General features: G+C 48.5%; 1 protein-coding gene across 6 annotated transcripts; it reads left to right on the top strand.

Annotated features, from left to right (window-relative positions):
- Positions 1-444: 444 nt before the first annotated feature.
- Positions 445-9,118, top strand: THNSL2 (threonine synthase like 2). Of its 6 annotated transcripts, none has more exons than XM_059845417.1 (9): positions 445-559; positions 1,222-1,449; positions 2,104-2,298; positions 2,543-2,695; positions 3,395-3,625; positions 4,475-4,623; positions 7,283-7,408; positions 8,354-8,493; positions 8,616-9,118. In XM_059845417.1, exons 2-9 carry the CDS (start codon positions 1,227-1,229, stop codon positions 8,848-8,850), a joined length of 1,452 nt encoding a protein of 483 aa, XP_059701400.1. In that variant the 5' UTR covers positions 445-559; positions 1,222-1,226; the 3' UTR covers positions 8,851-9,118. The 6 variants fall into 6 exon arrangements, with proteins under 6 accessions (XP_059701400.1, XP_059701396.1, XP_059701401.1 ...); XM_059845413.1 differs by having other exon boundaries at positions 451-559; positions 1,225-1,449; XM_059845418.1 differs by lacking the exon at positions 445-559 and adding an exon at positions 770-893 and having other exon boundaries at positions 1,225-1,449.
- The last annotated feature ends 9,210 nt before the right edge of the window (positions 9,119-18,328 follow it).

The raw sequence follows: 18,328 nt of genomic DNA on the forward strand, positions 1-18,328 counted from the left end.
CTGTGCTGACTTTGCCCTTCAAAAAACGCTGATAATATTAAAATAAAAAGCAGCAAAGGGATGCACAACCCTTCCCTGCGAAGAACTGGATTTTTTTGCACAACTCTTCCCATGTCTCCTCTCTCTCCTGTGCCTCAGTTTCCCCGTTGATGTGACAGGGCTGTTGGGGGGCTGAGACTGATTGTGCTTGCAAGGGACTTCTGGGATTTCCTGACCCAAACCCTTCTTTAAGCAGCTTCAATCTCAAATTTAAGTCCAAACTCCCGGTTTAATCAGGTGTCTCCATGTATCCCCACTCGAAGTCGGAATGTCTCTACAAGAGACCACAAAGTCTCCATGCCCTGTGCCTGATCACCCTCAGGTTAAAAGCTGTCTCCTAATATTTAACCAGATTTCCCCCTAGCTGCAGCTCGCACCTGCCGCCCCTTGGCCCGACTCCTGGCACCGGAAGAAGCAGCCGAGCTCCGTCTCTCCCGCATATTCCAATTCCAGGCTCGCTGCAGGCCGTCTCTGCCGCGGCACCGGGAACACCGGCGGCTGCCACTGGGGACAATTTTCCGTGAGCACAAGAGCAAAGGGTGGCCGGGCTGGAAGCGGTGGCCGCAGCTTCTTTGAGCACTTCCCCGCCGTGCTGAGCCGCGCTGAGGGGGCAGCGCTGCCCCAGGGCCTGAGGTGGCACAGCTGGGGCGGGCACAGGGGCAGGGGGAGACCGGGCCTGTCCCAGCAGCGCCGGCGGGATTTGCGCCAGTCCGGAGGATTTAGCTCAGCCCTTCCTACACTGCGTCAAATCCTGTCCTTAGTTTAACCCCTTTGAACAAAATCAGCCTGCTCTGAAAACGTAGTGATCTCTTTTTTAATTTAAAGCTCCAGCTTTTGCAAACAGCCCACAAAAGGTTCATGACGTGCTTCTGCAGCCACTGCTGCGCCGTCGGGGCTTTTCCTCAGGCGGGAAGTGTCTTCCTGGGCAGGGTGGAGGGAGAGCCGGACGAGGAGGCTCCAACCTTGGCACAAATCCCAGGCAGCCTTTCCACCCTCTGCAAAATGCCGAGTGCCCTGCACTGACCCCGGCTGCTCCAGCTCCCTGTGGGAGGAGGTGGTTTGGTCCCTGTAGAGTTCTGTCTGCCCGCAGGGGAAGTTTTGGAGGGGTTCTTTTGGGATGAGGGTCTGTTCCTGATGTGGGGGAGCTTTGGGATTCTGGCAGTGATTGCGGTGCTTCCTCAGCAGCCATGGAGTATGTCAGCACACGGGGAGGCACGGGGGCCGTGGACTTCGAGGGAGCCCTTTTCTCTGGCTATGCCCCCGATGGGGGCCTCTTCATGCCCCAGCACATCCCCTCGCTGGACAGGGACACCCTGCGAAGGTGGAGCAGCCTCTCCTACCCTGAGCTGGTGAAGGAGCTGTGCTCCCTCTTCATCCCGGCTAAGCTGGTCCCACGGAATGTGCTCAGCGGTGAGCTGAGTGGGGAGCTGCTTGTGGGGACGAGGACAAGGGTTTTGGGGGGGTCTGGATGCTTCTGCCTGCCTTTCCCCATCCTCTTCACAGCCCCCAAGAGAAGGAGCCTGCTGCACATTGCCTGCTCCTTTCTGTAGCCTGCTCTCTTCTGTCACCTTGCTGGCACTAGTGGAAAAGGTGTCCCCTGTTTAAAAATAGGGGTTCTGGTGACAGCAGCAAGCTGATGTTGTGGCCCTGCTCACTGCTGGGGCTCCCTCCAGGGCTGTCTGCTGCTCCACGCTTGCCTTGATGTGTGTTTTTAAATGTTTTTAACAGTTATGAGCTATCTTTTCCACCAGAGGGCAGCTGCAACCTCTGTCTCAACAACACATTGGTATAAACCTCGGGTTTCCTGTATTTTATGTTTTAATATCGTTTTCTGATTGTGTGGCATGTCCCCTGGGATTGCTTAGCACAGAGTTATCAAACAGCATGAAGCTGGGCTGGTTCATTCCTAATAACCACAAATAACTTTTGGGGTATCTGTCACTGCACAGAGCCTTTGGTTGTTCAGAAAGGTACCCAGGAGCACAAAGAGCACAGATGGAAGAAGCCGTGGGTCAGAAAAACACTCCTTTAATTTAACAGGCTATTTAACCATTTTCCCTCTAGAGCTGATCGACAGGGCATTCAGCAGATTCAGACACAAGAATGTTGTGCATCTGTCCAAGCTGAAAGATGGGCTGAACATTTTGGAGCTCTGGCATGGTGTTACGTATGCATTTAAGGACCTGTCCTTGTCCTGCACAGGACAGTTTTTACAGTATTTCTTGGAGAAAAAGCAGAAGCATGTCAATATTCTGGTGGGTGAGTATGACTCCTTGGAGGTAAGGTTCTTGGGCAGGCCTTTACCTTGAGAGCCATCATCCTACAGCCCTCCCCAAAGATGCCCAGGATGTATTGCCTCATTATCTCCAGGCAATGCCAGAGTGGTTGCTCTGGCCAAAAACATCTCATGGAGCATCTCTGCATCTTTTTCTTAAAGTTCAGGGGAAAAAAAATTGACACAGCAATTTTTTGCTTTTCTTGGTGCTTCCTCACTTTGAAACAGGGACTTCAGGGGACACGGGGAGCTCGGCCATCGAGAGCGTGAGAGGGCAGAAGAACGTGGACATCTTTGTTCTGCTGCCCAAGGGGCTCTGCACCCAGATACAGGAACTACAGATGACCACTGTCATTGAAGACAACGTCCACGTCTTTGCTGGTTAGCACTGCTGTTTGGACTGTCCACTTTATGGCTGTGCTGTGTCCAAACCTTGACCCTAAAAGTCGGAGGGGGCTGCTCAGTGGGGTTTGCAGCTTTAGCAGCTGCAGCCAGCTGGGTCATTGCTATCACCATGCCTAGACATCTGGCTAACAGGATACAACATCAAGGTTTGACAACCAAGCAGTTTAAGGCTTCTTTTTCTCCTGGCTGTAGATCAGAGCTGCCTCCATGCAGGTGGTTGGTTGAACTAAATTCAGCACCATTTTTTGTAACTAAAAGGATTTGGAACCATCTCTTCCCTCTGTCCTCTCGCCTTCATGGGTGATCCACCTCCTACCACCGTGCCATCCCCATGGATTGGCATCACTACTGGGGGCTTGAGCTGCTTGAGTTCCCATGGACTCCTCTGCTCAGCCTGGTCTCACCTTGGCATCTCACAAGGGGATGCAGCTTTTGTCTTCCTGGCAGGTTTATATTTGGTAGAAGCAAGAACCCAGAGTGCTGTGTCTGCAGAAACCACCTGACATCCACAGGGTGCCACTCAGGCCCTGGTTCACACAGCCCCCAGGGCAGATGGGCAACTTCTGGCCACAGCAAACCACAGGGCTTGAGACCAACCCTATTTCTGAGCAGAAATACCTCGTGCCCGATGCACTGCTGCTGGCAGATCTAATCTTTCCTTTCTCCTTTTGACAGCTCATGGGAACAGCGATGAAATCGATGAGCCGATCAAGGAACTGTTTGCTGATGTCAATTTTGCTGGAAAATACAACCTGATGAGCTTGAATTCTGTCAATTGGTCCAGGATTATGGTGCAGATTGCCCACTACTTCTATGCTTACTTTCAGTGCACCCCGTCCCTGGATACCACCCAGCTGCCAATGGTGGAAATTGTTGTGCCAACGGGAGGAGGAGGAAATATCACGGGTAAAGGGAAAAAGAGATGGGTTAGATAAGAGAGAGAGAATGCTCTGATCTATGGACCAAAAGCACTTTGCAGATACTGGGTATTGCTATTTATTAAAACACCCACTCTCTGGTAGGATTTCTTCAGAACCACTTATATTTTATTACTCATGTATGGTTATTACTCAATTTAGGTGTCACTGATGATTTGCAAGGTGCAGAAAAACCCAAACCACTCTTTGATGATGACTGTAACTATCTTGAGGATGGGCACATTAGGAGAGGACAGAATGCGTTTGATGCAGAAAAGAGGGAAAATGCTGTGGCTCTGATTTCTTAAGTGAGACATTAACAGAGGTGTGGAGTCCTGCCTGGTCCTCTCTGGTTTGCATGGTAATGCATGGTCAGGACAACCACTCTTAATTGCATAATCTGGCCTTCTAAATGAGAGTCCTTGATTGCCTCAGTCCCAGAATAGGTGTAGAACTGTCTTATGAAAGCAATAAAGGATTTTATATATTCACTGCTCTTTCAGGCTGCCATCAGAGGGGCTAAAGCCCAAAATCTTAATCTCTTCTGCTTGCCTGTGAGCTGCCTGAACTCTCTATCCCCTACCTATCCACCAGTAAAAGTGGAGATGAGCAAGGGTTTGTGTTCAATGGCAGGTGGGGCATTGAATCCCTGGATTTTATAATCTGTGCTCTACCAAGCCAGTGAAGTCAGATATCTCAGAGTCCACTAGGGAATATCATTTGTGCCTGCTTCTGAACTGGATGCTCAATCAATTTGTACAATGACTTCTTTGGTAGATCACCTTCAAATGTTTCTTCATCAAGCATTCATGCATTTTTTTTCACTTCTTTTCCCTAGCTGGCTGCATTGCCCAGAAAATGGGTCTCCCAATTCGACTTGTTACTGTGGTGAACAGCAATGACATCATTCATAGGACTGTTCAACATGGAGATTTCTCAGTGGCAAAGAGCGTGAAGGCTACCTTAGCATCAGCCATGGATATCCAGGTATGTAGTCAACTGGCCAAAATGCAAAAATAAAAAATATTGCTGGGGTTTTTTTTTTTAATCTTGCACTCTGTTCTACCTGTAAAATTCTGCCACTCAATGATGAATTAGGAGGTGTGACTCATATTGACCATTTATGCTATAGACTGCTGAGCTGAGATAGATCAAACTCCTTCTCCCTCACTTTTTAGAGTCTGACTTTCTGATCTTTGTTGTTGAGTGCTGGGTTTCTGGGGTTTGTTCTGTGCAAGCTTAGCAAGACAGGGACATTTCCACAACATGAGACAACTAAAGAAGTAAAAATGCCATCATGTCACAAGGGTTGATGCTTCTGATAAGCTCCACAAAGAGCAAGAGGAGAGACTAGGAAGGAGGTGGAGAGAAGTCCAGAAGAAATGCCTTGTTCATGGCTGCCTGCAGCTTGCTCAGAGCAAAACAAGTCCCAGCAGGCAGAGAAAGGCCTCAGAAAGAAAAGTCATGGAGGTACATAAACCAAACACCTGGAAGCACATACCTCCCCTTTCATTCCCACCCTGGGATCCCCAGGGATTGCATCTGCTTCCAAACAAGTGATCAAAGTGGGAAACCCTTGGTGTTGTATCTCTGTGGCCTTAAGCTACCTGGATTTTGCAAAAGCTGTTCAAACACATTGGGAGGACCTCGGAGTCTGGAGGGACTGCCATGCTTTGCAGTCACTAAGTCCCTATGCTCCTTTCAGCAGGCTGTGCTCTGCAACTTGGCTTTCCTTCTGAGCCAGGAACTTGTGGGGCTCCTCAGAGCTCCAGGGGTAACAGGGCTTCTCTATCAGCCCATCTCCCTTCAGTAGTACTGGTCAGCAAGTGCCAGACTTTGGGATCTTGGGGACAGAGTCATGTGAGGAGATTTCCTGAGATTTCTGAAAGCTAGATGAGTGAATCCCCCTGCACATTCCTCTCCATGGCTGCATGGAGATGTCACTGTTCACTCACATCTGAAGCATCCATGCAAGTATTTCTGTAGCTAAAGAGAACATTTGTTCTGGAGGGGAGTTCAGGAGGTCTCTGTTTGGGACTTGTTTAAAGCAGGTTCAGCCTTGAGGTCAGGTGAGATTGCTCAGGGCTTTGTCCATTTGGGTGTTGGAAATCTTCAAAGATGGAGAGTGCACAGCCTCTTTAGGTTGCTGCTTCTGCAGACTGAGATAAGGCAGAGAAAACTTTCCTGTTAGATGCTGCCTGAAGAGTTGAAGGTGAAGCAGAAAGTCTGGTGTCGATGAGCCTTGCAAGGAGCAATCCCAGGACAATCCCAGCAGATGCTGTGTCTTTGCAGCCAAGCAGGGGCTTTTCTCTGTCCCTGAAGTCAGGAAGAGCCACAGAGCTCATATCCACACTCCAAAACTTTGTCCCCAGCATGACCTGGCCTCCAAATGGGGCCCCAGCATTCTCCTGGAGAGCTCTGGTGGTTTGGGACAGAAGGAAAACCTTACTTAGATGGTGAGGCTGGTACTCACACCAGTGCCTGGCCCAGTTCAACTTACTGGTGTCACCAGAGTGTTCTGTTATGGAAACCATAAGGCTGGTAGGAATGGAGGGTCAAGGGGAAATGTGTGAAGATGTGGGAAGGATGTGGGAACAGCAGAAAGAAGGACAGGAGAAATGGTGTCCGGAGCACAGTGTTGGAAGCATGTCCAGGAGCAGGTCATGGAAGTCCAGGCACACTGACCAGTATCTTCTCCGGACAGCCTAAAACAGGGGACAGCCTAGAGCAAAGGGCAGGATACACCCAGACTAGACTGAAGATTAGAGGCTGGAGGCTCTGGGAGATGATGGTGGGAAGATGAAGAACAGAACTGAGCCCATAAGACACCCAGATAAGGACACAAAAGGCTGAGTAAGTCCTGATGACTTGACAAGGTAGGACACGATAGAGTGACAAAAGGTCACAGGCACTGTCAGCTGCTAAAAGTTTTGAAGAGTTTATCCAAACCCAGCACTTGAGCCCAGGAGGTGAGATGAGTACTCTGTAAATTGGTGCCCTTGTCCTGTCTGTCCCTACAAGGTATCTCAGCCAAACCACTTGGAGGAATATTTCTTGGTGCTTGTAAATGTGCAGGAATGAGGCAGGGCAGAGAAATTGTTTGGGACCCTCCTGTATGGTCTTGCACAGAGTTCTGCTGCAGTGTTGCAATGCTGATTGCTACACAGCCATATAGGCCAGTCGAGCCCTATATGTGCCCTATAAATTCATGGAGATTATCAGCCAGCCCTGCAGCGAGCTGGGTGTCTCATTAAGTCACGCAGGAGCTGGGTGACTCACAGCAGCATCTGCTACACTGAGTAAACAGCTGGATATGTCTGCTTCTCCAATACACAGTGTATTATTAGCCTGGGCTCCTCACAGTGATGGTACAGATGTGGTCAAGCTGTTGATTCATCAGCCATCCCTTCATTTTCTGTTTTAATCTGATGGTCACTGTCAGACTGCTCTGACAGGTCAGGGGTTCAAAAGACATTGTGTTCCCAAAGACTTGTCCTGAGATGTAGGTGAGCAAAGACAAAAGGCCCACCCTGGCTTCCACCAAGAAAAACAGTGGTAGGACCTCAGCCCTAATGAGACATCAGAGAATCCACAAGGATGCTTCCCCCCTATTTGAATTTCCTCACCTCTTGCCTTGTTATCCCAGGAGCCTTACAACGTGGAGAGGATCCTCTGGCTGCTCTCAGGCTCTGACAGCCGCCTGATAAAAACTCTGATGGAGCAATTCAACATCTCAAAAAGGCTGAAGCTGCCAGAGGATTTGCACAGAAAGGTCAGTTCCTCACCCATACAACACTGTGCCTATGTGTGTGTGTGTGTAAGGAGATTATTGCTACCAGGTATTTCCAATTCATTCCATTCCCAAAAAAAAAAAAAATCATAGTGGAGAGTATGCAGCCAAAAATCCAAAAATTTAAGCATGACTCCAGAACAGTTTTATATCAATGTGTGTGCATGGAGATACTAAGACCCCCCCCCCCTTTTTTTTTTTTTCTTAAGAATGCTCTCTCTTCTTCACAAAAGTAACTTAAAAATTACCTGCAGTTATTTAGATAGCATATGAAATTGGCCTATCCTTGGCCATACACTGAGGCATTGTACAGTGCATGCTGGCACAAATGGGGTGTTTGGGAGTGGGTCTGCTGAGTTTGGTGCAATTCAGCCTTGCTGTTACAGCAAAGGGGAGCACAAAAACAAAGCAGAGAGAGACACAAGAGAAAACCAAAGATTTGAGTTGTGAGAGGGCCGGGTACAAAAAATTGGACAAGTACCTCTTCCTGTCCAATTTCTGATGTGTTCTCCCTCACAGAGCAGCCTTTGCCCAGTGCCCACTCCTGCTTGTGCTGCAGAAAGACAAATATGAAACAATTTTATTATTAAAAGCAAGAAGAGCTGTTACACTGAGGTGGATTTTACAAGTCCTCAGATAGTCCCTCAGAGCATGGAAATAGCAGTACAGAGGTGAGGAGCTGAGCCCTGGCTCCTGCTCACCCACACTTGCAGCACCTCTGGACAGAAACCCCTTGCCCACACTCTGTCCCTGTGCTTTATTCCAGCAGTGCCACATCCCCAGGCTGCAGCAGCAACCCCTTTTTCCTTCAGTCTCTGGGGGAACCCATCCTCCAGCCTCTCCATTTCCACCTGCTTTGCTGAGTGCCTGTGGCACAAAGCCAGCTGGGTGGTGGTGCCCTGTGTGAACCTCCCTGTTTCCCCACAGCTCTCCAAGACCCTGGGATCATGCTCAGCCTCTGACCAGGACATTGTGGGAGCCATGCGGCGCTGCTGGGAGGAGAACCAGTACCTGCTGTGCCCCCACTCTGCCGTGGCTGCTCACTACCACTACTCACAGCCACACAGGTAGGGAGAGCCATGGTCAGGAGCATTAGGGACTGGACCATCACTATCCCCTTGCTCCTGCAGCATCTCCAGCCCCAGCTCACTTACACCATAAGTTTTCTTTGCTTGTTTTTCCTTTCCAGCATCCCCCGGTGTTGCTTGGCTCCAGCCTCTGCAGCCAAATTTCAGGATGCCCTTCTCCGAGCTGGCCTGGCTCCCCAGATCCCCCCTGAAATCTCTGCTCTGACAGCAATGGAGACCAGGTCCACTCCCCTGGAGCGGGGACAGGACTGGGCACAGGTGCTCCGGGGCCGGATTGAAGCTGTAGCACAGCAGTGGGAGGCACAGGCAGGTCAGTCTGCACCCCAGGGCAGGTAGTCACACAGACATGACTACTGGGCACAGCTGGACAATGCCTCCTAGGGCTCATTCTCCACTCCTAGAAAAGCCCTGTCTTATGCTGGGAGTCTCCATGCAATGATATATTAGCAAGAAATCACTTCCCTGTGTAATTGAGCTATCTCATAACATTTTCAGTAAGGAGTTCAATTATATGGACAATTTCATAACATTTTCAGTAAAGAGCACTACAATTGTATCCCTTTTTCCTAATAAATCAGAAAAACTGATTAAAACTCTGAGTAAACCTGGCTGTTCCATCATTACTGGCTGTTACAGAAAGCTTTCATAGCGCTACCCAGAGCTGCCTGCTTCTTGAGCATTATCCAGTGATTCTCGCTCTGTGCTGGGATGTTCAGCCCAGCAATCCCAATAGCACCCAAGATGCTCAATAGGAAACATACAAGAGTGGGGTGGATCTTTACCCGTTCCTGTAATTTAAGTAGTGCCAGGGATTGTTCCCAGGCATTGAAACTTGCTCTATGATAGTGTTAAATAGCAGATGTTTTCCCTGGACAAGTTCCTCTTAAAGAGTTATTTTCCAGTTCTGTATTTTCCAGCTTTTGGTCCTAGTCCTGCTTCAGACTCTTCCCAGGCAACTTCCACTGTAACAAGTAGGAAATGGGAAATTCCCTTTATCTTCTGCCTGAAACTTCAGGTCTTTCACTACCACATTCTCATCATATACATATAAATACATAAATACCTTGTGTGGGAGCTGCCTCCACAAGTCATGCATCTGGCAGGAATCTCTTCTGCCTAAAAAAAGGGGAAGAAAAATAGGAATAATTATACCAGGGGGGAAAAATCCCCCTTTGCCATCAAAAAAAAATTCCCCTTTTGACATCAAAGGAAGTCGTGTAATGGGAAGATTAATTTGAAGGGTTAGTGGCATTTAACAGGGTAAAAGAAAATTCTGTGAGGTGATTCAGCTTGGGATGTTGCAGAATGTGCGGGAAGAGTGGGAAGTTTGGCCTGGGCTGCAAGCTGCCTTGCTGGCATCCAGGCAGCATTTTCTTTGGCTCCCTCTGGCACAGCTGGCCCCGTGCCACCTCCTTCCATCCCACCGAAACCCTGCAGGAGAGGAGGGACCTGTGCCTCCTCCAGGGTGGGGGCTGAGGCTGGCCCATACCAATTAACGGGGATGAGGGAAACAGCTTACCTGAGAATGATGTAAAAACCACTGCACTTGGATGCTTTTGATGCTAGCAGCTCTACTTGCAAGGATTGAGGAGCTGAGAGGTGGGGTCCAGGAATAATGTTTCATGAGGCCATCATTCACCCTTCTTTAAGAGCCTAGCTAGCAGAATACCTCTTCTTTAAGCAGCAGCTTCATCCTTACAAATAACCTTTCCCCAAAGCATGGCTTTGCACTGGGGGTGGTGCAGGACATCTCTGGGGTTGGCAATAAGAAACTTCCTGATCCTTTTGACCCACATGATCAGCTTCCCCTTTCATTGATGCAGATGTTATGTTCATTGGACCCCACTGCCCTTAGCACCTGCCTCTCCAAGTCTTGAGGTTCTCAGCCAGGCCCAGTTGCAGTTTAGCCCTTAATCATATCTCAAGACACCCTGCAAGAGGGGAGAGGTCTGAAATTGCACCCAGTTTTGCACCCAAGTGACAGGTTGCAAACCTGGCTGGCAAGACCCCAACGCCTCACTGGGGAGCACTGTGAAGGATGGGGTGAGTGGGGCTGGACTTGCAGCCTGACAAAATCCTGGTGTGTTTTGCAAGCAGAAAGCGTGACAAATACATTCCATGCTCCCATGCCAGTGCCCTCAAGCAGTAGGATAAGTAAAGGGTCCAGCCTCATTGCAGGGTGAAAAGGAGTTTAATTCTCAACCATCCCTGAGGATACCCTTATGGGGTGGGGATCCTACATCTCCCCCGAATCAGACCTTTTTTTAGGGCAGGACACTATGAAATCCTCTCTGAGATCTCTGCAGCAGAAGAACAGCAGGAAAAGCCTGTTCTATGCCTGGAGCCAAGGCAGAGGGAGCAAGTCAGGCTTGGCTTGCAGAGGGGCTGTGCTCCCAGAGAGAACAATGCACAGCCATGTGTGCCAGCCTGGTGCCTGGGATGTGGGAGTGAACCTGGCCCCGTGGGTGTGCTTTGTCCCACCACCTGCTCAGGGACCATGGCATCAGTGGCCACTCTCACACTGGGGGTTCCCACTCTGTCCCCAGAACTGGTGCTTGGGGCTCTGCCTGATCATCCTTGGGTCTCTGGCTGAGAGGGAAAGTCAGCCTGGTTTGATGGAAGGATGGAAAATGGAGGGAGGAAAGTCACACAAAAAGTGGTACCTCCTCACCCAATACTGATGGGTGCCTGCAGGCTCTGGCAGCTTCACATGTTCCCGGGATTGATGGTATTTTAGTCCTGCACCTTCCAGAGCTGATCACAAACCCGGGACAGGCTTGTCAAATAATTGATCTCATAAATCAACTGCTCTTGCTTTTCCCCAGCAAAAATTCCAGTTTCAGGTCCCTGACTCCAAGCATGTCAGACAGGTCATCCAGGAGATAGTTATGCCCACAAACTGGTGACCATACTCCATGGGCACACTGTATTCCCCCACTGAGGGACATGGCTGAGACATGCTCCCAGCTCCTACCTCAAGGAGAAAGTAATGTCTTAGGATGGACATGCAGTGTGTTGAGGTAGAGGAATAGGGTTATAGCTCAGCTGGAGTTTCTACTCAATAACTCATATGTACCAAAGCAGCTTGCTGTCCTGAGCCAAACTCACTTGTAGTTGGCTTGTCCAACAAGGGATTGGGGTGCCTGTCCTGGTGTGGTTTGGGATCTGTTGGACTACAGGTGGGGTCTGCCCTCTAAGCCATCAGCCTCTGTGCCCCATGAGGGCTTCATCTGCCAGCAGAGCCATGCTGTGGTTCAACACTCCAATCATTAAAAGTGCCATTAAGAGATCTATTCTCTAAAGGGGGACGTGGGATGACTGCCTGTCTGCTGCTCTGCCTGAGATAAAATTGTGAGGAATATAAAATCCTGAAGGAGCTGTGGGTGAGGAGTCTCTCCATGAGCAGAGCAGTCCAGCCTTCCCCTGTGCTTTGTCACAATGTCCATTCCCATCTTCCAGCTCGTGGCCACCCAATGAATTGATCTTTGGGCAATCACCCCACTGACTGGGCTGTCACGTCCTTCTACTCCATTTATGAACTGGGAGGAGCCCACAACGTGGTGAATTATAAGCCAATGCTTTAAAACAGTGTTCTGAATTATTATTTATAATGCCCTGGGGCCCCCATGTAATTTATGGACAGGTATGAAGACAAGTAGGCGCTCAGACATGGGGATGAGCCCGGTGTAAATGCTGAGATAGAAGGATAGATAGATGGATGGATGAAGATAAGCTTCTTGGCCAAGAGAACTGGAGACTGAAAAACTGGAGATGGAGAAGGTTGCTCAGACATCTCTGCTCTGCTAGGGTGATACCTACACTCCCACTACTCTCACTCTGTAAAATGTCATCTCAAACGTGGTGCAAATCATTTGTTTACTCTTATTTTTTTGAATTTATCCAAAGTGCAAGGAAAAAAAAGTAAAAAGGAATTGCTTTGTTGTTGCAATTTGCTGCTAGGCATTCCTATGTGTGCTAATGATAAGTATTAATTAAATAGCTTTCTGTTGTCTTTTAAATGCAGTTCTTTCAGGCTGTAATTAAAAACAGACACCCAGCCCTTTCTGTCTGCATAGAAAGAGGCAGGTAGGCCTCTGGAGCTCTGCACTTCTTTCCTTGTAACAGGAGAGAAGTGGAAAATGAGGCAAAACCAGTTTCCACTGAAAACTCACTACCCTGTGCATGTCCTTCACAGGGAAGGCAACCAGCCTAGGGAAATTAAAGGAATGTGACTTCCAAGATCTCAGCCCTACAATCAAAGTAAGTTTATTTGCCCTTAAGATCTCTCAGCTTCATACATTTGAAAGGCAGAGGAGATCACTTTGTTTGATCTCTGGGCTACACAGGCTGCTGAACATCCTCCTGATGCATTCATCATGCCCAGAAGAAACTTGTTGCCTTATGAACATTTTGATCTGAGTAGCTGGAGATAGGATTCCATCCCTCTCATTTGTTTCTTTTTTCCCCAGTTTTTTTTCACTCTTGCTGCTCCTCTGGTCATTATTAATCTCCTAACTCAGGCTGTGCTGCTCAGGGAAACTGGAGCTCCCCCCAGCCCTACTGCCCTCTCCCTTCCCAGCTTAAAATAGACTAAAGCCCCCTAGAAATGCAAATAAAATGTCAGACACTCACTTGATGGAAAGCAACCTCCAAATAAAATTTCCCCTTTGCCCACAACACTGAATGACACCTAAGATCAAATTTTTTCTGCCCTTAAAGGCAACTGGGCTTCATTTATTTAAAATGCTGCTGTTAATCAATAAATACATGGGAAGACAATGGCTGTCTGCTGTGCAGCTTATGAGAGTTGTGGGGGAAGATGCAGCTCTCTCAGAGGATACCTTGGTCAGGGATGGCCCATGAGAGAAAAGTTTCTGTGTTCAACAGCTGCATATACTTTTTTTTTCTTTTGTGAATGGAAACATTTAATTATATATTTGAGTAATTGATAACCTGAGATGTGTAGAATTTGTGGAATAAATACACAGAGAATATAAGACAGGCACATTGCCTGTGAGGGGATCCTCAATTTGGGGCAGTGCAGCACTTTGGTCACGCAGGGTGATGCTCCTCTGCCTTGGTAACTCCTCACACAGTTCATAAAACAGCCACAGCCCTTTTGGGATTCTATCAAGGATTTGCTATGGGTTTTTCTGTCTCTCTCAGCCCCATGGCTATGTCTGTCTTGTGATTTTTATGCAGCTGGGCAGTTATCCACAGGGAATTGGGAACACAAGAAGGGGTTTGGGACACTCTGAAACTCCTTCCCTGGTGAGAGGAGCATGGGGCTGGGAGCATCTTTGGGGCTGTTGGTGGCAGCAGCAACAGAAGTGGCTCAGAAGGGATTTTTTTTTCCTCAATTATTTGTGTTTTAGAAATTCTGAATGCTTACGTTTTTTTTCTCTGATTTTTCCATCCCATTTCTTCTTAGGGGAAGAAATGGGATGGAAAAATCAGAGAAAAAAAAAGTAAGCATTCAGAAATTAAATAATTAAAAAGGAGTTTGAATTTTTCTAATTGAATCAAAAGATTTTTTTCTTTTCAGCAAACATGAGCATCTTTTGAGCAGAAACTGGGAAAAAAGAGCCTTAGAAAAGGTATTTTTAAAGGCAAAATTACTCACTTTTAGCCCAAATGATTAAAATTATGTTTCAGTTTTGAGAAAAAGAAGGAAATGTAGAAATTTTTCAAATTCTAGGAATATTTACAACACCATATCACAAAAAAGAAGGTGTTATGGGGGAAATGAGAAGCAGAACAAGAGGGCTGGAAAAGACTAGTGAGCAGCTGCCCTGTGTGGCTCTGTCCTTGCCCTGACACCCCTGAGATCACCCGGAGCACTTTAAGATCACGAGATACTGAGAACAAAGAGTTTGTGTTCTCTTTTTTGCTCTGTAGTTCCCTGCATTTTCAGGCTCCCAAAGCTGGTTCAGCACTTTTAGGGCAGGTTAGAAACCAATTCTTAAAGAAAGCAGAGCAGAAAATCAAATATAACGTGGCTCCAGGAGGGTGATGCTTTCAGAAAAATAGCAAAACTAATGATTCCTGAAAAACAAATAAATTAATAAGTGATGAGCACAGGTCAGTGATATTTTGTGCAATTCCTCACTATTCATCTTGTTCCTCTTGCCTTGGGACCCCTCAAGCAGAGCATGACAGGTATTTGCAGAACTTTTTTCTCATGGAATGAAACAGCAGCATGGTGCTGCAGTAAAAGAAGTGGGAAAGGGAGAAGGGGCTGTGTCTGAACATGGCTTAATTTTGGTATCTGGCATAAGGAATGGAGCAGGACTGACTGTGCTAAGTCCTGGACTGACATGGGAAAAAGAAGATTAAATATTTTGGTATTGAAGTTAGCAATCAGAGTTTAAACAACAGGTTTTGAGGATGGGGTTTTTCTGTCACTGACTTTCTGTGTGACTCTGGGAAGGGTCGAGGTGAGGAGCAGGGGGACCCTCCTGCAGCTCCCCCATCCTGGTCACTGCCACCTGGGGGACTCCCGGGGTCCCACAGTGCCTGGGGACCAGGCTGCTGCCACCTCCTCACCCTGAGCTTGATGCCCTGCAGCCCCACTTGGTCCCTACCTGCCCGGCCCAGCACCAGCACCCTGGGAACGCCTCGCTTCCGCTCCTCCGGGATGCTTGTGGGGATTAGCCAAGCTCTGCTCCCTAAACCCATCACATGTGTTTCAATAGTTTTAATTGTTGCCTTTAAGATAATTACAGGCTGGAGAGCACGGACAGGAAGAGCCCTGTGGATTTGCACCGGGGCTCGGGAGCACCGTTGTGTATGGAATGGGATATCTGCCACTTGGAAGTGTTTTTCCTGCTTGGGAGAGTGGTTTGCATGCCAGAAGCAGGGAATGCCACAGATCCCCACTTCCCATGGCTTGAACAACTGGAACAAGGTGTCCCCCTGCCCCCCACTCCACCTGCCCTGGGGAAAGAATCCTCCATCACCTGGCTCAGCAGTTGCTGACCCTTGCTCATTTAAGCTGCAGCTTTTCCCTCCTTCCCACATCTGTTCAGAAGGGAATGAGAACCTGAAGTGAGCAGGGTGCTGAAAATCAGGCTGAGAGTGGGGTAAGGAGCATCCAGGGCTCACCTTGCTTAGAGATGAGGAGCAGCAGCCAGCCCCAGCACTCTCCTTGGCTCTTAGTGGGGTGGACCATACTTGGGTTTTTTACTATATTATGGTTTGTCCTGGTCCCTTGCTGGCTATCCAGCTTTCATCGCTGGAGAAAACACTTTCCTGATCTTAACGGGAGATATCTCTGTCCCTCCTGTAGCCTGGAGTAATTCAATATTGAGTGAGAGGATTGCAGTCACTGCTTTTCCTCTGTTTGCACCTTTCTTGCAATTATTTTGTTAGAGCTCCCTGCTGGAGGGCAGGGCAGGCAGCTCTCAGGAATAACACAACTTCCTGGATGCTGCCTTGCCACAGAAGAGCTGGGGCAGCACTGAGGACCCCTCTTGGGGCACAGACCTTCCCCAGGGTTCACCACACAGCACAGGATTTCTCCTGAGATCTCCAGCCCCTTGTGTCACCACAAAACCCAGCAGGGGGTTCTTGCCTTTGCACTTGCAGTAACTATTTTATCACTGATGCTTTTTAAAATAAAACCAAGAATTTATTTACATCCAAGAGTTTGCTCCAGTGCAGCCTCCTGGATGCAGGATGTCTCATGGCTGGTGTGGATCTGGAGCATCTGGCTGGTTGCACCCAGACACTGAAACCTGCAGTAACTGGAGGGGTGATGTGGGGCCTGGCACACTGAGGGTGGGATTTGTTTTAGCATTCAATCCATGAAAATCCATTTAACAGCACTTCCCCTAAAGTGCTGCCTTTCTTCCACTCAAACTCCTAAAATGGAAATAATCACGGCAGGGAAAAAATTTGGAAGAACTCATATTAAAATGCAGTGAAGGTGAACTGGCTCCTGGGTGGAGGGGACAGGGATGGGCCCCGTCGCTGCTGCCAAGGTGAGTTCTTAAGACCTGTTCAGACCTACATCTGCTGGCAGTCAAACCCACCTGAAATCCAGATTAGAAGTCAAACCCACCTGAAATCCAGAACTGAGCATCCTGAGGGCTCCTCGAGGATGGGATATTCCCCTCCACAGGCTGCCGATTTTGGCCCAATAATCCTTCCCATCCCATCCCATCCCTCTTCTCCCTTTCCCCTTCCCTTCCCCTGTGATATGACACATTGGCAGAGGAATAAAATAATCAGCTATTGCTTTATTACTTTTTCCACCCCTGCTTCCCTCACGGGCAACTGTATTTCAGCAAATGTTTTTAATATTTGTTAATAAAAGCAGTTCCAGTAATGACATGCTCCCTCCCAAAGACAAAATTACCGGGACTGGCGTTATCTAACAAACTCGTTTTGGCACAAGCGCGTCTGCGTTCGAGCCATTTCTGCCCATTCACAGGATTATCAGCCATCTCTGCAGCCAGCCCCAGCCCTCCTCTCTCATTCCTAGTTAATTGGTGTGAAATTGGAGCAAGTTCTCAGGTGATAATGTGTTTGCATTTACTGCTTCACTGAACCACCCTAGCCACTCAATCCCAGCTTCATTAAAGCTTCAATCTCAGCTTTTGCTCCTGGCTGTGAGCTTCAAACCCTATTTCCTGCGTGGCAGACATACAGCCTAACACATGTCAGGAAGACAGCTTGAGCAGAGCTGCTGGGAACAAGCACAGCTACTGCCCGGGCGCCGCTCCGGGAAAATCACGTTCGCGGTGGGAAAGATGCTTGGAGTCCCCACGATGGCTTCACGCTGCGTTGGTTGGCTCCCTGCTCTGGAAAAAGGCATCTTTTATACCCTTTAATTATACTTGATTAATGAATTAATTTTAATTTTTTTTTTTGCTGCAGCACTTTGAAGATAAAAAACCCCTCGTCTGAATTCTGTGATTAGTATTTAAAGACTCAAGTGAAATATTTGTAGGCAGAAAAACCTAACCGAGGAATGCCTGTGTTCAAGCATTCAATAGGGCCTATTCACAGAATAGATTCCAGGGTTATTATTAGCAATAAGGTTATCTTTGGCATAATCTTTTTATGCACAACATGCTATTGGATTCCACCCTCCCTTTTGACTCAGGCCCTGGGGCAGAAGGTAGACAAACCAGAGCTGGTTCAAGCCTTGCAAGTGTTTTTCATGCAAGTGGAGCTGAAGCCTGGCAAAGTCTGCCATGGTTATATTTAGGACAAACCATAAGGGTTTTTTTTGGTGCAAGATGCACGCCCCAGAGTGCTTCTGCATGGAGGGAGAAGTGTGCTGCCCCTGGGGTACCTCCAGCCCTGCCAGCACATGCTGTAGGGGACCTGCTGCACACTGGGGACACCTGTGACACCCTGTGGGGGGTGACCCTTCCATCTGAGTGGAGAGGGATGGATTGGGCTGGTCCTATGACCGCAGGTCATGGAGGCAGCTCCGAGCGTCCCCCGGGCATGAAGAGATTTCACAGTCCGGACACAGCTCTGGGCTTGGGCAGGTCTGGACACAGCCAGGAGAGAAGCCCTGCCAGCCACACCAGCGGGTGAATCTCCTCTGGGGAGCTGGAATTGGCTCTCTGCTGGCATGGATGTGCCCTGGGGGTCCCACCTGCCCCCAGCCCCAGCCGGGAGGGCTGACACGAGTGGGGCTGCAGGTCCGCAGCTTGATGTGGGCATGAAAGGAGAGAGCAGCTGTCACCTGCCTGTCTCTTAATTTGGTGGTATTTCTAGCTCTCATAAAGCTAAATGTAGGAGGTGGGGTTTTGTAGTTGGTGGTGCTTTTTGGTGTTTTGTTGTTTTTTTTTTTTTA

This window comes from Haemorhous mexicanus, chromosome 4 (assembly GCF_027477595.1).
Source record: "Haemorhous mexicanus isolate bHaeMex1 chromosome 4, bHaeMex1.pri, whole genome shotgun sequence".
Lineage (NCBI taxonomy): Eukaryota > Metazoa > Chordata > Aves > Passeriformes > Fringillidae > Haemorhous > Haemorhous mexicanus.